A 22,690-nucleotide genomic window follows, 5' to 3' on the forward strand; every position below is an offset into this window, starting at 1 on the left:
ATTTAAATCTTCTTACACCAAGCAGTTTGGCCTGTTTTTTCTTTCTTTTTCTGCCAAGGAAATGTAAGCTTTGTAATTTATGAATGCAGCAAATCCTGCTCTGTGTGTTATCCCCACAAATTCAGTACTGCAGCAGTTTATGCATGATTGCATTTTTCACTGACATCGTCAGATATACGATAGTAGTTCTGAGGGTCTTAGACTGTTGTCTTATTTGAGGGGAATTAGTTTAAGTTTTGGGTACGTTCTGCTGGGCATGTTGGCTTATGCCTTTAATCCCAACACTTGGAAGGGAGAAGAAGGCAGATCTGTGAGTTTGAGGCTACCCTGGCCTACATAATGAGTTCCAGGACAGTCAGGGCTATGTAGAGAGTATGTGGGCTAGAGTTTGGCTGGAAACACTGTTTGCCCATTAAGATGAGGTCTTCCCAGCTCACAGGAGACTCTTCCTGGGGTCATACCACACACAGGTGACTGAAGGTGAGAGTTTGTCTCTCATCATAGTCTAACTCAGGCAGAGCCCAGAAGCAATGCCTGGAGATAGCTGTGAGGCAGGGCCAGATGAGCCAGTTTGGAACCAGGGCAAGCTATGGAAGAGAGCTGGAAAGATACAGAATTCTAACATGATGCTGAGAGGCGGGGGTGGGGGGGTGGGGGGGGGCTTTCTCAGTGGAGGCAACTATGAAGAGGATTAAAACAAAACCATGTTAGGGAACAGGGAGGTATTTGGAATTGGATTATGGATAATGCACAGACATGGAAGGATATTGTTAGTGCTTGGGCTATGTATGAGACATTTGTCCCAGTAGAAATTTAACTCTAAGATGTAGCAGGCCACTCCATCAATAGGACTCGGTTTCGTTGCTCCTGGCAACTCTCTTCTTGTTTCCAGATCCAGCTAGAAGTTTAGCCTCTTCCTCCAAGTACCAGGGTGCCAGGTTTGTGCTGCCATGCCTGGCGGCAGTCCCTTTGTAAAGCCCCCACTTTGCTCTTTGTTTCCAGCACTAAGCACTAACTTGGGGGCCTTGCATATGCTGAGCGAGTGCGCTCTCGCTGAGGGTGCACCCCTAGCTCTCTTACTACCCTTTGAGATGGTTTCACTAAGTTGCCCAGGCTGGTCTTGAACTCACGGAGTGCAGGCCAGTCTGGAGACTTCAATTCTTCTGCCTCAACTTCCTGAGTAGCTGGGATTACAGGTCTGTGTCGCCAGGCCTGTCTTTAAAGCCCCTGCATCTTGGGAACCTGGAAAGTTTGGAAGGGACACAGACAAAGAGGAGTTTATCAACGGGCTGTATAAAATGCACCTACTTGTGTGTCCGTTTATAATTGGAACCATTTATCATCTGTGGGCAGTATTATCTGTGTGAATGAAATGTGTTGCTTGTGAAGTGCATGCTTTGTCACTGACAATAACCGTGGTTAGTGACATGTCAGATTATTCTTTTGCTCCAGCCAATGGTCTGTCTCCTAGGCTATGTTTTAGTGCACGTCCACAGCAAGCCAGGAGCCACAAGATGATTATTGCACATCCTCCTTTGACTAACTTGAGAAGGGGTGGGAGTTGGCGCTTGAGGTATATATATACCTTACATTTAAAATGCCCACGGCATGGGGAGAAATGGCAAGTGTATTGTATTAGCTGTTCTGCTTGTCTGTGGGTCCTGTGTACAAATGGAAGGGAAAGATGGGCTCTGGCATTCCAGGTCGGTGCACAGAGCTCGGTGAGATGCTCACACTGTACTCTTCAGAATCATTATGCTTTTGGAACCTGCCGGATGAGTCTTTCAAGTACTTCATGTTTTTAATCTCACTGTGGCTTCTTGGGTACCGGGAGGTTCCAGGTTGGCCTGCACCTTTCTGCCTCTGGTTATGCTCACTCTTTGCTTCAGATGGAAGGCAAGGCAAGATGAAATATGTCTGAGGGAAGCTAACCAGGCATTGTACTGACTGCTGTGTGGCTGCCTGGATTATTTTGCAATTTGAACACGAGATGACTGAGAGGCACTTACTGTTCAGTGAAACAGTTTGAGAAGTCTGACCGGAGTTGCCACATCGCGCTGTTACCACATCCAGCCAATGCTAGACGCCCAAGGGGTGTGTTAATCGATTGACTGGAAGCTCATCTGTGGTGGAGGATGATACAAAGGAGTTACTGGTCACACCTGTGTGGACGCTTCCAGGAAAGCCTGGAAGTAGGTGGGCCTGCAAGATAAGGGTTTTGCTGTGCAGATGGGTAGAAAGGGGGATAATCCAGGTAGAGGCTCATGGAAGACAACTTGTTGAGGTTTAATTAAGACCAAATGTGCAGTGTGTATATTGGTGAGATGCAGGCAGGTACCAGGTCATGATTGGCCTTGTGCAGACGCCCTTGGGATCTGTAGTGGGAAAAGAGCTGTCACTGAAGGGTTAAATTAAGAGAATTTCAAGCACGAACCCGAGCTTTTGCAAGTTCATTTTGATTGAATATATTTTGGACAGCTTAGGGGCTGGGGGTTGAATGAGCCATTTCGGGAGCAGGTTTCTAGGATGGGTAGGGATGATTGAGAAGGCCTGGGTAGAAATCGTGGAGAGAGGTCAGTCTGGGGAAGGGTTCTAAGGAAATTAACGGTATCGCTGGAGCAGAGCAGAGCAGGCTTATGAAGACCTCTTTGTATTTAAATGTTTCAGATGTTTATTTAAAGTACAGAGTCTGTTAAGATAGTTGCTTCTATGGTGGGACAGACGGATGGGGGGTATGTTGTCTCACTTAGTGACCCACTTCCTCCTCTGTGGCTAGAGTAGTTCTCAATCTCCTCATTAGCAGAAATCCGAAATACAACACACTTTCAGCAAAAAGTTCCAGCACAAAACACTTAGAGCAAACAAAATCCCAAGAACAATTAGCTAACTATAGTTCTCAGATGTTCAGTCTTTCACTCGCTTAGCCTATTTGTTCATGTCTATCCTTTGATCCCTCTCCGCTCCACCCCCCATTTCCTGTCTCACCCAGGGCCGCGGAAACCATGGTTGATTTCCCGCCTCTATATAGGACCTTTAAAAAGAAAAAAAAAAAGGAATCTACTTATAAATGAGATCATGCAAATTTTCCCTATGTTTTTCATATTTCATTTCACATAATTTCCTCTCATTTTATCCATGTGGCAAGTGACAGTCTTCTCTTTTTTAAGGCTGAATAATGTGTGTGTGTGTGTGTGTGTAATAGCAGTTTATCTCATCCTTTGACACCAAGTTGTTCCTGTATCGTGGTTTTTAAAATATGGCTATAGTGCTTGGAGGCGCTCAGCTCTTCTGGAAATTTTTGAAAATTTGTCTTATGTGTTTTGCCCACATGTGTCTCTGCACACCATATGCATGCCTTGTGCCCCAGGAGGCTAGAAAAGGGTGTTGGATCCCCAGGAGCTGGAGTTACAGGTGGTTGTGAGCCTTGTAGGTATTGGGAAGTGAACCTGAGCCCTTGGGTGGGACGGGAGTTCACAGAGGTCTGGACAAGAGCAGTGTCATCAAGACTGGGCAAGGGGAGGAACTGTAACTACCTACTCTCCAGCACCATGTTTAAGAGTGTTCAAAACTCCAGTAATCAAGATACATAATAAATAGATGTGAGTGGAAGAGACTCAGGATCTGAAAATGGGGTACAGGGTGACTGGCCTTCCAGTTAGCCCAGGACAGAACATTTCCTGTGATACAGGGATTCTGGTACCAAAGCTGAAAAGTTCTAGGTGTGTCCCGCTGTCTATCTACCTGAGGGGTTATTGCGGTAGATGTCAGGAAGCAAAAGGTAAAGGAATTTAAGATTCTGGCCAGAGAATTTGGTTTCAGGTCCAGTACAGAGAAAATGAATCGAAGCTGGGTGGTGGTGCACACCTTTAGTCCCAGCACTCAGACGCGGGGCCAGGTAGATCTCTGAGTTTGAGGCCAACGCGGTCTACAGAGTGAGTTCCAGGACAGCCAGGGCTACATGAAGAGAAGCCCAGTCTTCAGAGAGGGGTGGTGGTGAGGTCATTTCCCGGCACTGTCACATGTAACTCATTCATCCTTTTACATTCTGAGTGCTAGCTCTGAGTCACACACACTCATGTCTGACCATCAGGTTGCTTCTGCTGTGATCTAGGCAGGGAGGCCCTTGGACCCCAGGATCCTTTGCCAGAAGCCCATCCTGAAGCTTCTTCAACACTTCCAGCCATTTTGGAAACACAGATATCAAGTGTATTACCACTGAAAGGCCTGGAGGTCTCTAGACCCCCATCTCCTTTCCTGAGACTGTGTTGCTATTTTAAGCAAATACTTCAGTGTTCTCATGACTTGCTCCAGAAATGAAACTGAGACTGGTTTATGCTACTCAGTCAAGGTTAAAGACAATGTGTACCAAATGGGAAACTATGTAGGTGTGGAAAAGAAGGGGGGATGATGAGTGGAGGTTTCATCAGAAGAAAGGGGAATTCCTTTAGAATCTAGAAAAGGCCAGGGGCCAGTTCTGTCTGGCTACAGAAGCAGTACTGAGGGGTTAACATAGTTAAGGGATAGGAACTTGATCAATCAAGATTGGGCATGTGAAAAGCAGGGAGGAGTCTGAGTATGGAGCCTTGTGAGGCTCTTGGGAACAAGAGCAACTGACTGCAGAAGAAATAAGTGGTGAGCTGCATGGAGTCCATGAACATGGCTTGGCTACTGACAGCCATGACTGAGTCCTTCCATTGAGCTTAAAAACCTCTGGTCTGGAATCTGGCTCTGTTGATGGTGCCATCTGTAACCTTGTGATTTTCCACCCGTCTGACTCTGGGACTTCTTATATATGAATAAATGCTTAGGCTGATAGCTTTGGCTCATTCCATGACTAGCTCTAAATTCCATGACTAGCTCTAAATAGACACATGGCAGTGTCCTCCGTTACAAGTGACCGTCTTCCTCATTGTTTAGGGGTGAATGTCTGTGCCTCTGACTTTATCCCAGAATCCTAATCCCTCTAGCGGATGTCCCACCTTCTAATCCTGCCTCAGCTCATTGGTCAGTCAACTTCTTATTGACAGCTGATGCTTCCACTCAATGCACAAGAGATTATTCCTATGTGGATCCTTTGGGAGAGGGCTAACCTAGCAAGCACAAACCCGGGGTTCAGTCACTGGCACTGCAAAACCAGGTTTGGTGCTGAATCCAGCACTTGTGAGCCAGAGATAGGCATATCTCTGTGAGCTCAGTGCCAGCCTGGAGTTCATGGTGAGATCCAGAACAGAGCCACATAGTGACACCTTGTCTCAGAAAAATACCAAAATATCAAAAAATAGCACTCAGGAGGCTCAAGAACTTCATTTGAAAAAATACAGTGTTAAGGTCAGCCTGGGCCACAGAAGGCTCTTGTTTCAGAAGAAATAAAACAAAAACTCCCATAGCTACCCCCAAAGGCCACTCTGTCATTTGAGCCAGTAAAATCTGCCCCGTCCTTGTGGATAACTTTGAGAGTCTTTAGCTATTCGTCTGCTAAGGTCCATCCATCTACATACGTAGAAAGACAGTTCTGAAAGTCAGATGAACCTTGGGGAGCAAACTTTCCACGCCTCTTTGCTGTCCATCTAGCCTACGGACTGCATGCAGAAAGGCCCCTTACGTTTTTAAGCACACTCACATAAACCTTCAGATGCAGGCTTCGAGAGTGTAAATTCTGCCTGTTTTGTCTGTTGTGGTGGTGATGTCAATTTTTAAAAGGTTTATTTATTTTTATTTATGTGGATGAGTGTTTTGTCCTGCATATTATATATGTGCGGAGAAGTCAGAAGAGGGCACTAGATGCCTTGGGAACTGGAGTTATGGAAGGCTGTTTGTTGCCTTGTTGAGTGCTGGGAGCCAAACCCCAGACTTCTTTCTGCTAGAGTAGCTCGTGCTCTTTACTGCGGAGCCATCTCTGCAGCCCAGTGATTTTAGTTTTGCTGAGGCTAGCTGATGCATGAGTTCCCCTCTGGCAGCGGAAGATCAGTTCTTCTCTAGCTGGATAAAATGGTACAGATCTACAACCTCAGCGCTCCGGAGGCTGAGGCAAAAGGATTGCCACGAGCTGGAGGCTAGCCTGAGCTTTCATAGTAGGTTTCAGGAAGGGGATCTTCTGGGGGAATTTTGCATTTACTGCTGAAGGCTGCTGACTTCCCTACTGGTCTTGGGGAAGTTTTTAATAACAGTTTCTTGGCCTGGTCATAACAGAAAACTCAACAAAGCTGACTATTTTGATCCCAGCTAAGCCTCTTAATTCTGTGCTTTTCTCTGTCAAGTACTCAATACTCACAGCCATGGAGAACTGGCACCCAGCTTTCGGGCAGGGAGGTTTGCTGCTTCGCGGTGGCCTGTCTCTGCCTGGGGATCTGTGTTTTCCTTCAGATGTTTTCTCACCCTACCAGACACTCCCCCCCCCCCCCCCCCCGTGTAATTGGGATTTGGCTGCAAAAATGTCCCTCCCATGACCACTGAGGGACACAGCACAGTGGTGCTCTTGATGAGTTTTTGTGACTGGCAGAAGGCACTGTAGGTCTTTGAGGAGACAACCTGAGCAGAAACAGATCCACGTTAACTCTTCCTTTGCCATGAACCACGTGAGTTAGATGCCTGCCTTTGCAAGCAGCCCTAAGCCGTTTGTTTTTACTAATTTTGTTTTCAGTTCTTTTTCAATTATGACTGGAGAGTTCTGGTACTATTTCTTGTTCTTACATTTAATGACCTCATTTTATTTTTCCCTTATTTATTTCTCGTTGTACGTGTAAATATTTTAGAGATTAATGCATAGTAGCATCTACTAAAAATGTTACAGCTTCGAAGGAATACAGAAAAAAAAAATGTGGCCTTCCTGTAGCAAACACTGGCAATTAGGTTAAAGCACTGTCCTGTGAGTGCTACGCAGGTTTTTGACATCTGAGACTCATAAATTGGTATTGAGACTTTAAAAAAAAAGTATCCTGAGCACTGCTTTTGCTATATTTAGAGATACTTCTATTAAATTTCATTCTTTTAGTTATAAGTAGTTCTATTCAAATTTGGATTAATGGGTGTTCAGATTGGCATAGTCACACCAATTTTAGATAAATATTTAAATGTTATACAAAAGACATGAAACCATTAGAACTAACAGTTGGATTATATTTCTATTTTTTCCCTCTGAGATCAGAGTAGTTTGCTTGCCTTTACATTTTCTCAGAGACAAGGTCTTATGCATAAATAAGGGCTGGCAAGATGGCTCACTGGGTAAAGGTGCTTGCTGCCAAATCTGATGACCTGAGTTCATGTAAAAGGAGAGAACTGACTCCTAAAAGCTGTCCTTCACAAATCCCCTCCCTGCAAATATAATAAATAAAATAAGTAAATGAGCAAATGTATTTTGAAGTTAAAACAAAAAGAATAGACAGTGATAATCGTTTATAGCCTGGATTTTAAAACTGCTCAGTTCTAATAAAGAAACTGACAGTACACAGTCATGCCTTGAGCCAGGCATCTTCTAGAAGCGTGTTCCTGCCAAATCTTCTGGCCACTTCCACTGATGCCAGTGAGAGTTTGAATGGCCGTTGCTGCCATGGAATGGTGTATTGAGGTTGAGGGACTCGGCATGTTTCTCAAGCTCAAGGTCCTAGGAACCATATCAGAACCCACAAAGCCCTGCTGGAAGGTCCTGTGAGCATTCATGACATGACAGATATGAGGGCCTAAAGTGGGACGGCAACTGGAGAACGGGACAGGGGAGGGTGAACAGGGGAGGGCAGAAACCTCTAATTATTCACAAGGCTCCTTCAAAGAATGTCCCCTTTGCAAAAACCTGCATTTAATCAGGGCACTTGCTTAGGGCTAAGAAGAGTGGGCTGGGCAGTGACCTCTCTCAACTCAGCTGCTTAGTCACCGGACTTTTCTTCCTGCCCCCTCTCCGCCCCCATCTGTCATGGTAACTTATTCATATTAGGTCCCAGCAGTGATTTCCCCTTACTGATTAAACCATGTGGGATTTTTTAGACACATTTTCATCTTTAATTTCATTTCCCTGAGTGTCTGTCTGGGTTTTCCTCTGCGTCTTTTGGCTTTTGGATCAGTCTTTGACTCTGCCTACTGAGGATCTCTGTCTGTTGAATCTACTTGCTTAGGGAGACCAGTCGGAAGGTGAGGACCTGTGCTTTGACTCTCAAGCCTAAGTGTTTTGATAAGAGGATTCTCTTTCACCACAGAGTGTCTCTATTGCAAGAACTCTGAAAGAATGGAGAGAGCCCTCAGCAATGATGTTGGCTTCTCGTGGTTCCCAGAGCCCTGCTTAATGGATGGAGACTGGACGAGAACCTGGCTGCTGTGGTTCTGAACATGGCCCAGAGCCCTGTGTCTGCCGAGGTCATTCACCAGGTGGAAGAGTGTCTTGATGAAGATGAGAAGGAGATGATGCTCTTCCTGTGTAGAGATGTGACTGAGAACCTGGTTCCACCTAACGTCAGGGACCTCCTGGATAGCTTAAGTGAGAGAGGCCAGCTCTCTTTTGCTACCTTGGCTGAACTGCTCTACAGAGTGAGGCGGTTTGACCTTCTCAAGAGGATCTTGAAGACAGACAAAGCAACCGTGGAGGACCACCTGCGCAGAAACTCTCACCTGGTTTCTGATTATAGGTAAGTCATCCCCTGGGGGAGGGGAGAGGGAGTCTAGATGGTTAGGGCAGTGAGAAGACCCCATTGCTTCCTCTTCTCTCTGATCAAACTACCTGTGATACTGCTTTATAGTGTGCAACTTCTGGATTCTGTTGGTTTGTTTGTTTTGCATTTTTTGGTAGCCTATTATAGCCCAGGCTAGCTTGGAACTTACTGTGTGGCCCTGGTTGGACCTCCAACTCATAGCAATCCTCTTGCCTCAGGTGGGATCATAGCTTGTTTGAATTAAAAACAAAATAGTCGTTTAACAGGTAAGCAGATGAGTAAAAGATCATAATGGAAGTGGACAGGACAGATGGTGTATGCTTGCCAGAAGGACAGATTGACAAGAAAGGAATCAAAAAGAAACAGCATAGAGTCACTCTCTATTGTCAGCCCCTGATGGTGTAATGCTTTGGAAATTTCTGGCATCGAGAAAGGAAATACCAAATCTGAGTAATTTTCCTGTTGTCATAGAACTGTGGCTCTTTCTAAACTTTCAGCCAAGGAAGTACAGCAGGGTGGGGTCTTGTACTGTTCCTTCCCATCTCTGAGGAGCCCAAGTTGGACATTTCTTCAATGAGCTACCTTTCAGTCCCCTTCTGGTTAAAGCTGGACCAACTATTGAAGTACCTTAAGTACAAGAGCCTCCTAGCTGTTCCTTTCTCCTGATGCTGGAGTCTGTGGAAGGAGGACTGAGTTTTCTGAGCACCAAGGAGACCTTGCTTCTCTAAATTGCTTCCTCTTCTTCCAGGCCATTAGTCCAGTTGGTTGTGTAGTATGTATTTAGAGACAGTGTCTGTCATCAAAACTACTGAAAAGAGCAGAAGGCAAGCATGGGCTTTGGAATGTATTTAGAATCATTGTTAGAAGGTCTGCGTTAAACCTCAGACATACCAGTTACAGCCCACACAGGCTGAGCCAGTTACTAGCCTTACAAAAGAAAGAATATATAGCTCAACTAGCTACACTGGGTGACAAAGACAGGCAATCCCAGCTTCTCTGGAGACTGAGGCAGGAAGATTGTGAGTTCAAGTCCAGCTCTAGTGACATAATAAAACTCTGAAAAGGCAAAGCAGGATAGGAGGATGTTTGGGGCTGGAGCTCAGTGGTTGGCACTGGCTTAGGTTGTGTAAGATTCTAGGTTGGATCTCAGCACCATGAGCAGATGATCATGAACTTCACAAGTTTATGAGTCTCTCTGGATGGTGTATCAAGTGGCTTTGTGTGCAGGATGCTTGGGATTATTGTTCTTAATAATTTTTCACATGTCTAGCCACGTGACCTCGCACAGCTGGGGAACACTAGCTGGGTCTCAGACTGGGTTCAGGTGTAGTGAGTGGGAATGGGGTGTCAGGCCCTTTGGAAGGGGCTGGCAATTGGGATGAAGCAATTGACCATCTGTTCAGCTGGCTTTCCGTCAGCACAGGCCAGGTAGCTGGCTAAGGGCAAAAAAGAATGAAAGACTCTCACTTCCCTAAGAATGGTACAGTCTTCCCGGAAAAACAGCCTTCTACACAGTACCACAAGGTATCCCAGGCGTCCTGATAAAGTGAAGGCTGCTCCAGTCAGAACAGAAGTGACTGCATCAAGAGGGGCTTTTCAGACTAAACGTTTGTGGTCATGAGCCCCAGGGCGTATGTCTTTTACTCTTTAAATTCAAATGTGGGCCAAGCTGTTAGAGCTGTTTCTTTGCTTGAGGATCCCGAGACTTTAGGTATGGTTCATAGACCAGTGTCAGCCAGAGCTTATCAAACAGAGAGTACAGGACCACTCTCAGTCTGTTTCTTGTTACTCATGTGTTTCATTTCACTATTACTTCTGGGGACCTAGGGGTTTTTTTTCAGGGGGAATCTCTTCTTTCCCCAGTAGTTTTTAGAACTGTTAGAAAAGGAAGTAGTGTGTCCTGGTGCAAGCAAAGACAAGGCCAGGTGTGGTGGTGCACACATGTAGTCCCAACACCTAAAAGGCAGAGGCAGGTGGATTGGGGCAGGTTCAAGGCTCATCTATCTATACAGTGAATGCCAAGCTAGCCAGAGCTACATAGCAAGAGCCTGTTTCTAAAAACCAAACCAACAAACCAAACAACCAAACAAACACATGGAGGAAGATGAATTTTCTCTTTGAATTTTCTTGTAGTCTCTTGGGGCAGGGTATCAAGGCTTCCTGTCTCATAGATTTGGAGCATAGTCCGTGGGACAAGAATTAGTCTAGTTGGTGCCTTAAGTGAGGTATGGGCTCTGGGTTCTTGTCCGGGTTTACTGAAGACACTTTTATGGTTTACAGGGTCCTGCTGATGGAGATTGGTGAGAGCTTGGATCAGAATGATGTTTCCTCCCTAGTTTTCCTTACCAGGGATTACACAGGCAGAGGCAAGATAGCCAAGGACAAGGTGAGTTGTCTTTGCTCGGTGCCTGTTCCAGAACGTGTCCCTTGTGGCATGACGACGGGGGGTGGGGGGGGGTTGGGGGGGGTGGGGGGGTAATCTGCTGCCATGTGTCCAGGATTCAGACATCTGAGGCGGGTTTTCATAATATTGGTTTTTAATTGAGAATAGGTTGGTACTAACTCCTCATGTGCCTTGGGTGTTTTTTATGCTTAGATTTGGTCCTGATTTCTGTAAAAATTGACAGGACTGACTTATATCAATTTTTCGATTTGACAGCTCTCTTCTGGATTGGGCATCCTAGCTGCTGTGTAGAGTTTAGCACTTGGTGGTCTGCTCTCTTCATGCTTGCCCACTGCTGTTCATTTCCCTGGACAGCATGTGGAGGTGGTTTGGTGTGGGGGGACTGGGGCGTAGGTCCTTCTGACTCATCTATGTGGGAAGTGTAGGATTGGAACGGTTGGGATTGTTGGAAGACTGTTTCAATTGCTGCTGACCTCACCTAGTTTGCCTAAGCTATGGTTCAGCCAAGAAAAATTTACATTCCTGGTGGTGACAACAGCTCTTCCTGGTAGCTGCCCTACCTCTGAGAATTTCCTCAGGCTCCTTCATGGTTATAGAAGTATGGGATAGCAACGTGTTCCTGCATCAAATGTAGAATGAAGAAGAAAATGAAAGCAGGAGTCTTTTGGGGGGGGGGTGTTCTCTAACCAACTCCTGCTACTTAGAAAGGATTAATTCTGCTTATTGTCTTTGTAAAATAACAATAACAGTTAAGTAATCAAATGTTAATCATGTGAGCAGAATAAAATCCAAGCTTTTGAAATATGGTTTTTTAACGATCCTGGTGGTTGAAGCTGAATGAGTAAGAGAGCCCCATTTCTTCACATAGCCTCACTGTGGGTCAGGATGACCTGAAACGTCAAGCATCAATGAGAACACTTTTAGAACTTTCAAATGACATTATGAGGATTTCTCTTATCAATCTTTTCTCTAGCTACCTTTTCTTTTCAAACACCCCCAACCCCCACTCTGGAAATCCCTTGTAGCGTTTATTATAATCTCAGTCTTAATTTTTGTAAGAACATTATCTCAGGAAGAGTTCATTCTTAGGCCTGATCATTTCTGACACCATGTTGATATGAAACAGTCCTTTTATCTATCTGTCCCAAACATGAGAACATGTTTATGACCAAAGGAGTTAACATAACAAACAGACAGGTTCTCCCGTAGTCCAGGCTGGTCTCAGTGTGTAGCAGAGGATGGCCTTGAAACTTCTGGTCTTCCTGCCGTTATCTCCTGAGTGCTGGGATTGCAGACGTTCATCACCACGTCTGGTTTATGTGGTGCTGGGGATCAGCCCCAAGGCATCCATCATGCATGCCAGGCAACTACTTTACACCCAGGCTAGAGCGCCAGTCCCCACCTCTTTTAGTCAAAGTCAGAAGGGTTCTTTGTTCTAGGTAGAACTGTCTGGATCAAGTCACCACAAGGTCTCATCTTGTCACCTTTTTCTGTTATGACCTAATGGTCTAGAGTTTGTACTGGGGACTTGTCAGTTCCACTCACATGCATTTCTTGTTCATGGCTTTCTTAGAGTTTCTTGGATCTGGTGATTGAATTGGAGAAACTGAATCTGATTGCTTCAGACCAATTGAATTTATTAGAAAAATGCCTGAAGAACATCCACAGAATAGACTTGAACACAAAGATCCAGAAGTACACCCAGTCCAGTAAGTACTTTTGGCTACTCAGTGGTCTTTCGGGTTTACTCTGTGATGGTAGCAATGGTCTGTGAAGATTCGTTTGTTGGATGCATGGTTGAAACAGAACCTGAGAGTCCCAGCCCCCTCTAGCCTATGTCAAGAGATCATATTCCTTTATAGCCTTCATGTCCCAGTATCCCCACTCCACTGGCAAATCTCCCTCTGAAAATTGTCACCAAGAAGTTCTTAACAGTCTGGTCTTTAAAGATGTCTGTAGCTCTGTTTTTAAAGGGCAGAGAGACTGTGAACACTCAGGACTTTGTAGGTTGAATCCTGTTGCCCAGTTCCATGTTAGACCTGATGACCACCATCGACCTCTGGGTGGTGTCCCTGGGTCTGATTGCTGTCCTTTATGTGGGCGGTGTTTCATTAATCCACATGGAAAAGGTCACTTTTGGTTTCATTCTTTAATAAAGGGGGTCAGCTTTCTCCCTTACACCAACTTATCGTATAGCCTCAGCTTCAGCTTGGCTTCTCTTAGGAGGTCACTGTCTCTATAGGGTCCTGGTATAAAGGTCATGACTAAGACCTGCTTTTCTACATGGTAACCTGTCTGAATAAAGAATCTGAAATAGGAATGATACTTAGTTTTCTCTTTAATTTATATATATATAGTGTGTGTGACCCCACACATGTGCACATACATGTGTGTGTGCACTCACTTGCTTATGAGCCCCATGTGTGAGTTGTTTCTTTCCTTTCACCATGTGGGTCTTGGGGATTGAACTTGGGTTGTCAGACTTGGTGGCAAGTGCTTTTACCTCTGGAGTCAGCCCACTAGCTCTTTTAGTCACCCTTACTGATTGCAGAAGAGTCATCTAATTGATGTTTTGAATTCAGGCAAGTGCAAGTTTAAGGTATTTTGAAAGATGACGGTTGACTGGGACTGAAGCATTGTTGAAGACTCACGAGACAGTTTATGAACCTTAGCCCCTTTCTGTCTTCATAGGCCAAGGAGCAAGATCAAATATGAATATTCTCCAGGCTTCGCTCCCAAAATTGAGTATCAAGCATAACTCAAGGGTGAGTCTGGAGCCAGTGTATGGAGTACCAGCATGAACCAGTTTCAGAGATGTAATAAAAGTAAACATCTCATTTCATATGCTGTAATAGCTAAACAAATTCTGATAGACATGTGTTTGATTAAGAATGTGTATAATTTCTTATGATTATAAACCATTGTAGTGTTCAAAAATATATTTGGAAAATTTTATGAAATATATAACAAGAAAATAATGTATGTACCCATTATCTGGGCATGACTACTGTGGAAAGCTTTCTTTTAGTCTCTGTCCTATGTGCATTAGCAGATGTGTCTATTTGTACAGTTGAATATCTTTTTCATTCTTTGTTTCTTTGAAGAGTCAATTTTAAAAATTAAAGTAGATAGACTGTACCCATAGAAAGAAAAAGTTAAATGTCCCCAAAGAGATTTTTAAAGTTGTTTCCTTCCACCTCACAGAACTCATGTCCCACTTCCTTCCTGTTAAGGAGACTATTCCTGACCAGTTTCTTCTATAACCATGCACAGAGAATCTACCCACAGAGAGGGTCTACTTTTATACAAGTGGTAGCATACCATGTCTGCTCTTCTGAACAGAGAATCCTTAAACATTGTTCCATATAGTTAATAGGAGGTTGTTTCTACTTAATCATTATTTGTATTATTTTGAATGATACCCCTACCCTTTTATCTTCTTTTGAGACAAGAACTTACCTGTAATCCAGCCTGGCCTGGAATCCATTATGTAACCTAGGCTGGCCTTGAACTTGCAATGAGCTCCTCTTGCTTCAGTCTCCTCAGTGCTAACATTATAGCAGGAGGACTCATGGCTTCCATTTTCTGCATGTACTAAAATGTATTTAGTTCTTTCTTGCTGATGTATAAATTGCCTCCTTTCCTTTGTTACTGGAAACAATGCTGCAAAATAAACTTCCTGATTCTTATCTCTTTGTGCATTTGCTTTTAAAAAGAATATTTAGAAACTATTTTTACTTATTTATTTTAATTTGCATATATGCTTGTGTGCCTGCATGAATTTTTGTGGACCATATGTGTATGCATGTGTGCCTGCATGAATTTATGTGTTCAGGAGCCCCTTGAGGTCAGAAGTAAATATCAGCTCTTCTAGAACTGGAATTATAGGCAGTTGTGATTCACAATGTGGGTGCTGGGAATTGAACCCAGGTCCTCTGAAAGATCAGGCAGCACTCTTAGCCTCTGACCCATCTTGCCAGTCTCCCATTTGCCTTTTTCCTGAGTGTTATTTTAATTTGGCAAACTTTTTTTTTTTTAACTGAGTGACATAAAAAGAGATTTCTTTCTCTAGTTAATGGTCATAAATGTCCCATGGTTGTTTATAGTTATGTTCTGAGGAGGGCAAACTCTTGTGCTTGCCCCCTGGTCCATCTTTTCTTGTGAGAAGAACAGTGGTATAACATTAACCTAACCCCTTTAAAGTGATGTAGACTTCGAGGTGGACTGGTTGAATTATAAACTTCTGTAAATGTGTATCATGAGAACATTGCACTGAGCAATAGACTTGCAAAGCTAAGTGGCTGTTAAGGAGTGTACTGCCCACCCACCCACGCACTCACCGACATAAGGGCACATATGTCTAAAGCAGTCAGTCCATCTACCTCACACAGGCCAGCCCAGCCCTGTGCCTATTCTACGCTTTCCCACTGGATCTATAAACTACAGTCACCCCATTGCTTAGGGACAGCTTTTAATTTGTCCTTCTAGTCTCTGATACCTTTAGGTACGATCCTTGAGGGTTTTCTGAGTTTTCTCACGCCACCTGGGAGATTATTCTAACGTACGCTGTCATTCTTAGAATCCTTCATATCTTCACTTCTGTGTTCCCATTCTGCAAGTGCAGTGTGTTCACTGTGTAGCCTGCTCGGGATCCAGCTTTGTGCTTGCTTTCTCTTTCCACTTGCTGAATCTACCACGTGACCTGATCTCTCCTTTAGTAAGCAAGCTCTAGGACATAGGAATCTGGTAACTCTCTCACAAGATTTAGGACCTGCATATATAACTGGGCTATGCTTTGGCTCCTCTAAGGCTACATAAGTGCTTCAGAAATTACAGTGGCATTGCCTGACACAAGAATCTGCCAAATCAAAAGAAGTTATATGACTGCACTGTAATGCTTTTGAAGTCTAGCTTTGATTTGATCCCTTTTCGATAGCACCTGAAAGTCAATGTCCATCTGTTTGTGGTGGGGTGCCAAGGACCAGTTCTGATTAAGTTATGGATTATTCCAGAGATGGGGGAGCCATAGCTTGCATGTCTTTCTTCAGTTTATACACAGATGTGCTCTCAGACACAGCTTAATGGACAGTGTACTTCTTTGGTTAGGTATGCTGCTGTTGATCAGATGGTAGCAGGGAGCGATGCCATCTTACAGAAGTTCTGCCCTCTGAGGAGAGAGAAGGATCAGTTCAGGCTTTCAGGAGTGTGTCCAACTCTTGATTGTCATGACACACACATCACTGTTTTTATGGCTCGGAAATCATTTTTTTTTCAAAAGCCACAATTGGACATTATTTATTTAGTTTGTAGTGCTATCAGCTGGACCCAGGGCTTGGGGTACAGATATTTATTAAGTGCTTCTGTGCCTGCTATGCTGTGCTGGGTGTCTGTGAATAGTTAAACACCATGGATACCCTTTTTAGCTGAAGCTGGTGAAATGGCTTAGCACTTAAGACCACAGGCTCGATTCTCAGAACCCATATGGTGGCTCACAACTGTCTAACTCTAGTTCCGAAGGATCTAATGCCTCTTCTGAGCTCCATGGACCCCAGGCACACACAGAGGCACATACATGCACGCAAAAACACTCATCCACGTGAAAACGCAAAGCTCCCGTATATGCTGGCTGGGTACCATTCTGTTCTTGAGAAGATAAAGACTACAGAGGTTGAACTGGCAGAGGTGGGATTCACACCTGCAGTCAAGCTGTGCTTTGCCCAGTGTTAAGGGAATAGATTAGATGGCAGGCTCAGTCCCAGCATATTCTAAGTTGGGACCTTCTAACACCCATGCTGTACTGTAAGACCTGGTTTAGAGCTGTTCTGAAGCAATATTCTATACATCCCACCTTCCTAATGTTTTCATTTCTTATTGGGAGACTGATGTGATCTTTTTGACAATATAGTGTGGAATTTATGAAGTTAACAGTCCCTGCACTTCATTTTTAGGTAACTGTGAAGGTGATATTTTTATCCCCCCCCATGTGTAAAAATATCAAGCTATTTAAAGAGGTGTAATATAGTGAGCCTCTGAAGAAACTAACACAGTGTGACCTTCTGTTTTATATTTGAAGCTCCAGAATGGGCGAAGTAAAGAGCCAAGATCTGTGGAACACCGTGGCATTCAAAGTAAGTAATTTCTTTTATTTGTTCTTGATAAATGCTTAATAATTTAAGGACAAGGAGGTAAGGTATGTAGTTCAGTGGGAGAGCACTTGTCCAGCATGAATGAGGCCCCAGGTTTGATCCTCAGCACTGGGGAAAAAAATGTACACATTGTGGTGTGTGGTGACCCATGCTTATTGACCTGGGTGCTGGAGACTTGAAGTGGGAGCTTCTCTTGTGTCCACGAGTTCAAGACTAAGCCTCCTTAGCAGCACAGGGAGACCCTGTCATCTAAAACAGGAGAAAAAGAAAGAAAAGGACAAAGGAAAAGTTCCATTTTAGAGCTGGCTGCTTCTTTTATTCACACATTTTAATTAAGCTTGCAAAGAGCAGAAGCGTGCTCCTGCAATGCCCTCCTCTTTGGTACTTCCTGTTACTCTCTGACTTGGTGCACCTAAATCTAACTACACTGACGTCACGGGCATCGACCACCTTGGCTGTATTTGTGAGTGATGGGGCATTTGTACTTCTGAAGTGGAGCTATAACCAGACCATATTAAACATTAATCTGACTGTGGTAATAAGGCACATGAAACCAAATATCTAGCAGCAGGAAGAAGAAATGCTAATCTGGAAACTCCAGAGAGGGCAGTCTCTCTCTTTCACAAAAAGAAAAGAAATGCAATTAAAAGCTTGTTCATTTCAACCTACATGGCCTCTTCTTAAAATGTCAGCACTTTAGCCATGGCATTCCCTAAAGTCTTTACTCATGTATTTATTTGTCTATTTATATGTGGGGATGGAGATAGAACCTTGCTGTGTAACCATGGCTGGGCTGGTTTATTTATTTATTTATTTATTTATTTATTTGGTTTTTTTGAGACAGGGTTTCTCTGTGTAGCCCTAGCTGTCCGGGAACTCACTCTGTAGACCAGGCTGGCTTCGAACTCAGATATTCGCCTGCCTCTGCCTCCCAAGTGCTGGGATTAAAGCCACCACGCCGAGCTTGGGCTGGTATTTATGATGTAGCTCAGGTTAACGTCAAACTCATAACAATCTTCCTGCTTCAGTCTTCTGAGGGCTCAAACTACAGTGATGTCCCACCATGCCTGGCTTAGAACATCATTTTTATAAAATATTTATTTACTTATTTATTTTGTGTATATGAGTACACTATCGCTGTCTTCAGACACACCAGAAGACCCCATTGCAGATGGTTGTGAGCCACCATGTGGTTGCTGGGAATTGAACTCAGGACCTCTGGAAGAGCAGCCAGTGCTCTCAGCCTCTGAGCCATCCCTCCAGTCCAGAACATCATTTTAAAAAAGCATTTCTTTGCTGTACTGAGGCCTTTCTAATTTGAGAGTCAGGACGCAGTCTTACACTGGTGAGGTGGCTTGTGTTGTAAGCCAGCGAGGGCTCTAAGCCTCTATGGAGGGCAGTGCGACCAAAGGGCCCCTGAATCTGTTGCGCGCGCAATAGAGGGGCACGGACATGAACCCGCAGTGCTAACATTTTGAGTGGGGCGGCGCCCTGGCCCTGATGGAAGCCTTGTGGGTGCAGCTTGTGTAGCCTGCAGGCTGCTTGTGCGCTTGGAAACTGGGAACCATTTTACCCCGACTAGCCAGATGGTGCCGCTCACGCCTGCCGCTTCCTACCTACAGTTCTTCTCTCCAGAGAAAACTGTTGAGAACTTTAATTTGTTTCTGAAGCGACAGCCTGTTTCTTAAAACATTGGTGAGGTGGAAGAGTTAGCGCTCCGAATGCTGTTTAAAGTAGAAAAGAAAACGGGGGACCCGGCAGGCTTGCTTAGGAATGTAAAACACACGGGTTCTTTCCATTGCGATCCTATCATGTGGTCCAGAAGAGTACTTGAGGCTCCGGACACCTGGTGACACTGTAAGGAGAGCCACCTGTCTGCTTTGACCTGGATTTGACTTACTAATAAAAGGAAAAGCATTCTGTCAGGTCTGCCTTAAACTAAGAAGCTTAAGATAATCAAACCATGTATTCAGGTCAGCTTGGACTTGCAAATGGCTCCTACTGATGGCGGAGGTAGTGACTACCCCGAGATGCCTATGTCACACTCATATTTTCTAAGGAAGAATAATTTGAGTACATGTCTGCAGGCTGTGCAGTCACAGAGTCCCGTCTGCCACTCATAGCATGGGCCTTCTTTTCTGTTACAATAAACATTGATTGTTAGAACAGAAGAAAATCAAGCAAAATCCCCTCCTAATTTCATCTATCAGCAATAGCCATAGTTTTATTTGACTTATTTTATCCTATTGACTTTTATTAGAAAGGGTCTTGTTGCATAGGTAGGTCTTTAACAATCATCTTTAAAGAGTTGGCTGGGATTGCCAGAGTAGGCCAACACGCCCAGCTAGAGCTTGATTAACAGGCTTCCAATTTCATGTTGCTGTTGGGGATTCAACCTAGAACCTTTCACATGATGGTCGAGTGCTCGTCTATCCATCCTACAGTGGTTGATTTAAACCTCTTCATCTTTAACCCGGAGTATATTCACTTGTCCCTTAGTGTCTGTAGGTGACTTATTCCAGGATGCCCTGTGGGTACCACAATTTGTGGATACTCAAGTCTCTTATACAGCAGGGCATAGCATTTGCATATAACCTGTCCACGTGCACTCCTACACTTAAGCCATCTCGAGATGACTTACACTGCTTTGTACAATGGAAATGCTATAGCCTTTATACTTTTATTTTTTAGGGGACAGTGACAAGAAGTGTTTATGTACGTTATTCTGTATTAAGCCCATGTTATTTAATCACCTATTTTAATATACATATGCTGCATGGATGTGTCAAATGCAGAACAGTTGCTCTTAGCCTTTTAGACATTGTAAAGGATGTAATCACATGTATCACTGGTGACGTAATCAATTTTATGTTTGTGACGAGGGGGAGGGGAAGGGGAAGAGGAAGAGGAAGAAGAAGAAGAGGAAGAAGAAGGAAAGAAAAGTGATTAGAAAGACTCTTACCATCAACCTCTGGCCTCCATGAGTGGGAGCAGGGTTGCTTTGCACCTGCTCACAAGCATGCAAATGCACACATGCACAAATGTACAGAGAAGGCGATGCGGAGGGAGAGGGCAGGGGTGGGACAGGGACAGGAAGAGACCGGTTCAAAACTGAGTGTGGTAGCATAGGATGGTAACCCCAGCACTCATTAGTGGAGGCAGGAGAACAGGTTGGAGGCCAGCCTGGGCTACATATCAAGAGCCCACCTCTGAAACAAAATCAAACAACCCAATTCATTTCCCCAAATGTTTCAGATGCTGGTAAGGCCCCCCTACCCCCTCTATCTTTAGACACCATTTCTCACCTCACAGCAGTCTTGGCCCAGAGACGGAATGAGCTAATGAGATGACGGCTCTTCAGCACTGAGGTGTGAGCCAGCCCTTTTGTGTCTTTGGAACCCAGTGCTTCCCTCACTTGTGTGGGCTAAAGTGAGTCATTGTTGTGGGGTGGAGTTTGCTGTGGGCCCCAGCACTTTCCAGGCTTGCTGAGCCATGTCTTGCTGCTGACATTTTATTTTATCGGCTCCCAGCATCACTGAACTATGAAAACATGGGCCATCTGTTCGGTACAGAGCACACACACATGAGCCTCTCTCCTGCACACTCCAACGCTCTTTCCTTTAGGTGTCATCCAAAATTTTGGCCCATGTAGGAAAGCTGTAGAGAAGTGACATTTTTGAATTCTCCTTATCAGGTTAAAAACTCACCAGCCACCTGGTGGTCTCCTGGAAGAGGCCTACGACTGTTACCTGCATATCATGGTTTTTCTACGTAGTCCTGGAATAACAGGACTCTTGAGTTTCCCTTTGGGTCAGGCTCTTCCGTGTGAGGTTGGAACTTTGGGCTGAGTCTAGCTGGAGAAAGAATAGGAAGCTAAAGAAACGGGCAAACAAAACATCATGATAAAAAGAACTCAGCCAGCCTGGGTGTGGGCCTGGGTGTGGGCTTAGTTCTACTTTGTAAATGACTCTCTCTCTCCCATCCCTCAGGAACACTGGTGAAGACATCTATCCAGGAATCGGGAGCTTTTTTACCTCCGGTAAAGAATAACTTCTCTGATTTGGTATTTCATACAAGGGTATATACTAGTACACTGACGTCTTACAAAACTAACAAAAACTGTTCTTTAAAATTCTTTGTGACAACTGGGTGCCTGTGCATAATTCTCCTGAGAACTCAGTGAACAGGAACCTTGAATATAACAAAGAAAAAATATATTCAAGTAGAAGGCTTGAATGAGCTTTGGAACGCAGGGAAATTCTGAGTGGCGGCTGAACTGTGTCAAGCCCTGGCTTTTGCCTGGGTGGACAGCCTCTGCAGAGGAAGCAGTGGAAAGCCTCCATTTGTGCTGGCTTAGAAAGTTGATTCTTGGTGCTACTTTAGACTTCTTCAAGGGCATGTGCCCCACCTTCTCTCTTTCAAATTATCTTTATTCTGCAAAGCTAAGACACATGTAAAATAAATTATACTTCTCATTCAAATTAAGTAAGAATTGAAATAGCTGTTTGTCTTAAACTCATTACTGTGACAGAGGAAAAAGTTGACATTACTGGGAAATGTCAGCCGTGATGACTTTAGGCTGTGTCTATTGAGTGATTCACCTGCCAAAGGGATGTTTAAAACAAATGAGAAGAAGAATGGATAAGTCTCAGAGAAGTATCCAGCATCTCTAATCCCTGCCTTTCTTTCTAGCACATCCGTGAAGAGACTTACAGGATGCAGAGCAAGCCTCTAGGAATCTGCCTGATCATTGATTGTATTGGCAACGACACAAGTAGGTGTACAAGCCTGGGATCCACTCCCTACAGCATGATCATGACCAAGCAAGGTGGATCTGTCAACATGGCAGATACCAACTGCAGTAACAAAGTACACTCTACTATGGTGCTTGCTTCTCAACCATGTCATTGTTTAGTGTGGATTGGGCTAAGGGAGTTTGTTATGTCATAGGGTCAGCCAGGGGTCCTGTCGTCTTTTAAGGCCTTGGAGTCTGTAGAGTCCTCTGTATTTGACTGACAGATGAGGGAGTAGAGACTGTGTAGCGGATCTCATCACAGATTTTAGAGAAAGGCCTGAGAAGGATGTACCTCATCTCTACCCACTTCCTATTGGTCATTACTTACATGGCTTGGGCTAACGACAACAGACGTAGATAAATCAGTTGAGCTATGGGTTAGGAGGAAGATGAGATGAACTTCGGTAGCACAACACTAGCTTTAAGTTGTGGAAGTTGTGTTTTTACCTGTCTTATCTGTGCATCCTGGATAATGTGGCTAGGGGTGGTCCTGGTCTGCAAGGGACATTTATAATGCAAGGCATTCTGGTTTCTAATATTGTCAGATGTTTCACTTCACCTGGATAGACCATGAAAGCCTTCCTTGGGGCTATTAAAAACATGGTGTCTGTGTTATCATAGGGGTGTGGCTAGTGTTTGAACCACATGTGACTAAGGTCTCCTCTCTGTTTGATCTACCTGTGAGCCATCATTGTTTGGCCCCCGTTGT

General features: G+C 44.3%; 1 protein-coding gene and 1 long non-coding RNA gene across 5 annotated transcripts in view; one reads left to right on the forward strand and one right to left on the reverse strand.

Annotated features, from left to right (window-relative positions):
• Positions 1-1,063: 1,063 nt before the first annotated feature.
• LOC147006044 (uncharacterized) lies at positions 1,064-6,323 on the reverse strand. The gene is made up of 3 exons (XR_015047076.1): positions 6,272-6,323; positions 2,010-2,123; positions 1,064-1,242 (listed from the first exon to the last, which is right to left on the reverse strand). It is a non-coding gene; the product is annotated as an uncharacterized LOC147006044 (long non-coding RNA).
• Positions 6,324-6,426: 103 nt separating this feature from the next.
• Cflar (CASP8 and FADD like apoptosis regulator) overlaps positions 6,427-22,690 on the forward strand; it is a 51,201-nt gene continuing 34,937 nt past the window's right edge. For 2 of the 4 annotated variants that reach the window (XR_015047074.1, XM_029474555.2), the window contains exons 1-8: positions 6,427-6,575; positions 8,187-8,612; positions 10,917-11,022; positions 12,614-12,749; positions 13,732-13,805; positions 17,114-17,168; positions 21,176-21,225; positions 21,879-21,960. Coding sequence is in view for 3 of the 4 variants with exons in the window: in XM_029474555.2 (XP_029330415.1) it covers positions 8,317-8,612; positions 10,917-11,022; positions 12,614-12,749; positions 13,732-13,805; positions 17,114-17,168; positions 21,176-21,225; positions 21,879-21,960 (799 nt within the window). In the remaining variant the exon portion in view is untranslated. The remainder of the gene's footprint in view (positions 6,576-8,186; positions 8,613-10,916; positions 11,023-12,613; positions 12,750-13,731; positions 13,806-17,113; positions 17,169-21,175; positions 21,226-21,878; positions 21,961-22,690) is intronic. The other 2 variants (XM_085837568.1, XM_085837569.1) reach the window with 1 other exon arrangement.

The sequence above is a fragment of the Mus caroli genome, unplaced genomic scaffold, assembly GCF_978045245.1.
Source record: "Mus caroli unplaced genomic scaffold, Mus_caroli_1 scaffold_1, whole genome shotgun sequence".
In the NCBI taxonomy this organism is placed as follows: Eukaryota; Metazoa; Chordata; class Mammalia; order Rodentia; family Muridae; genus Mus; species Mus caroli.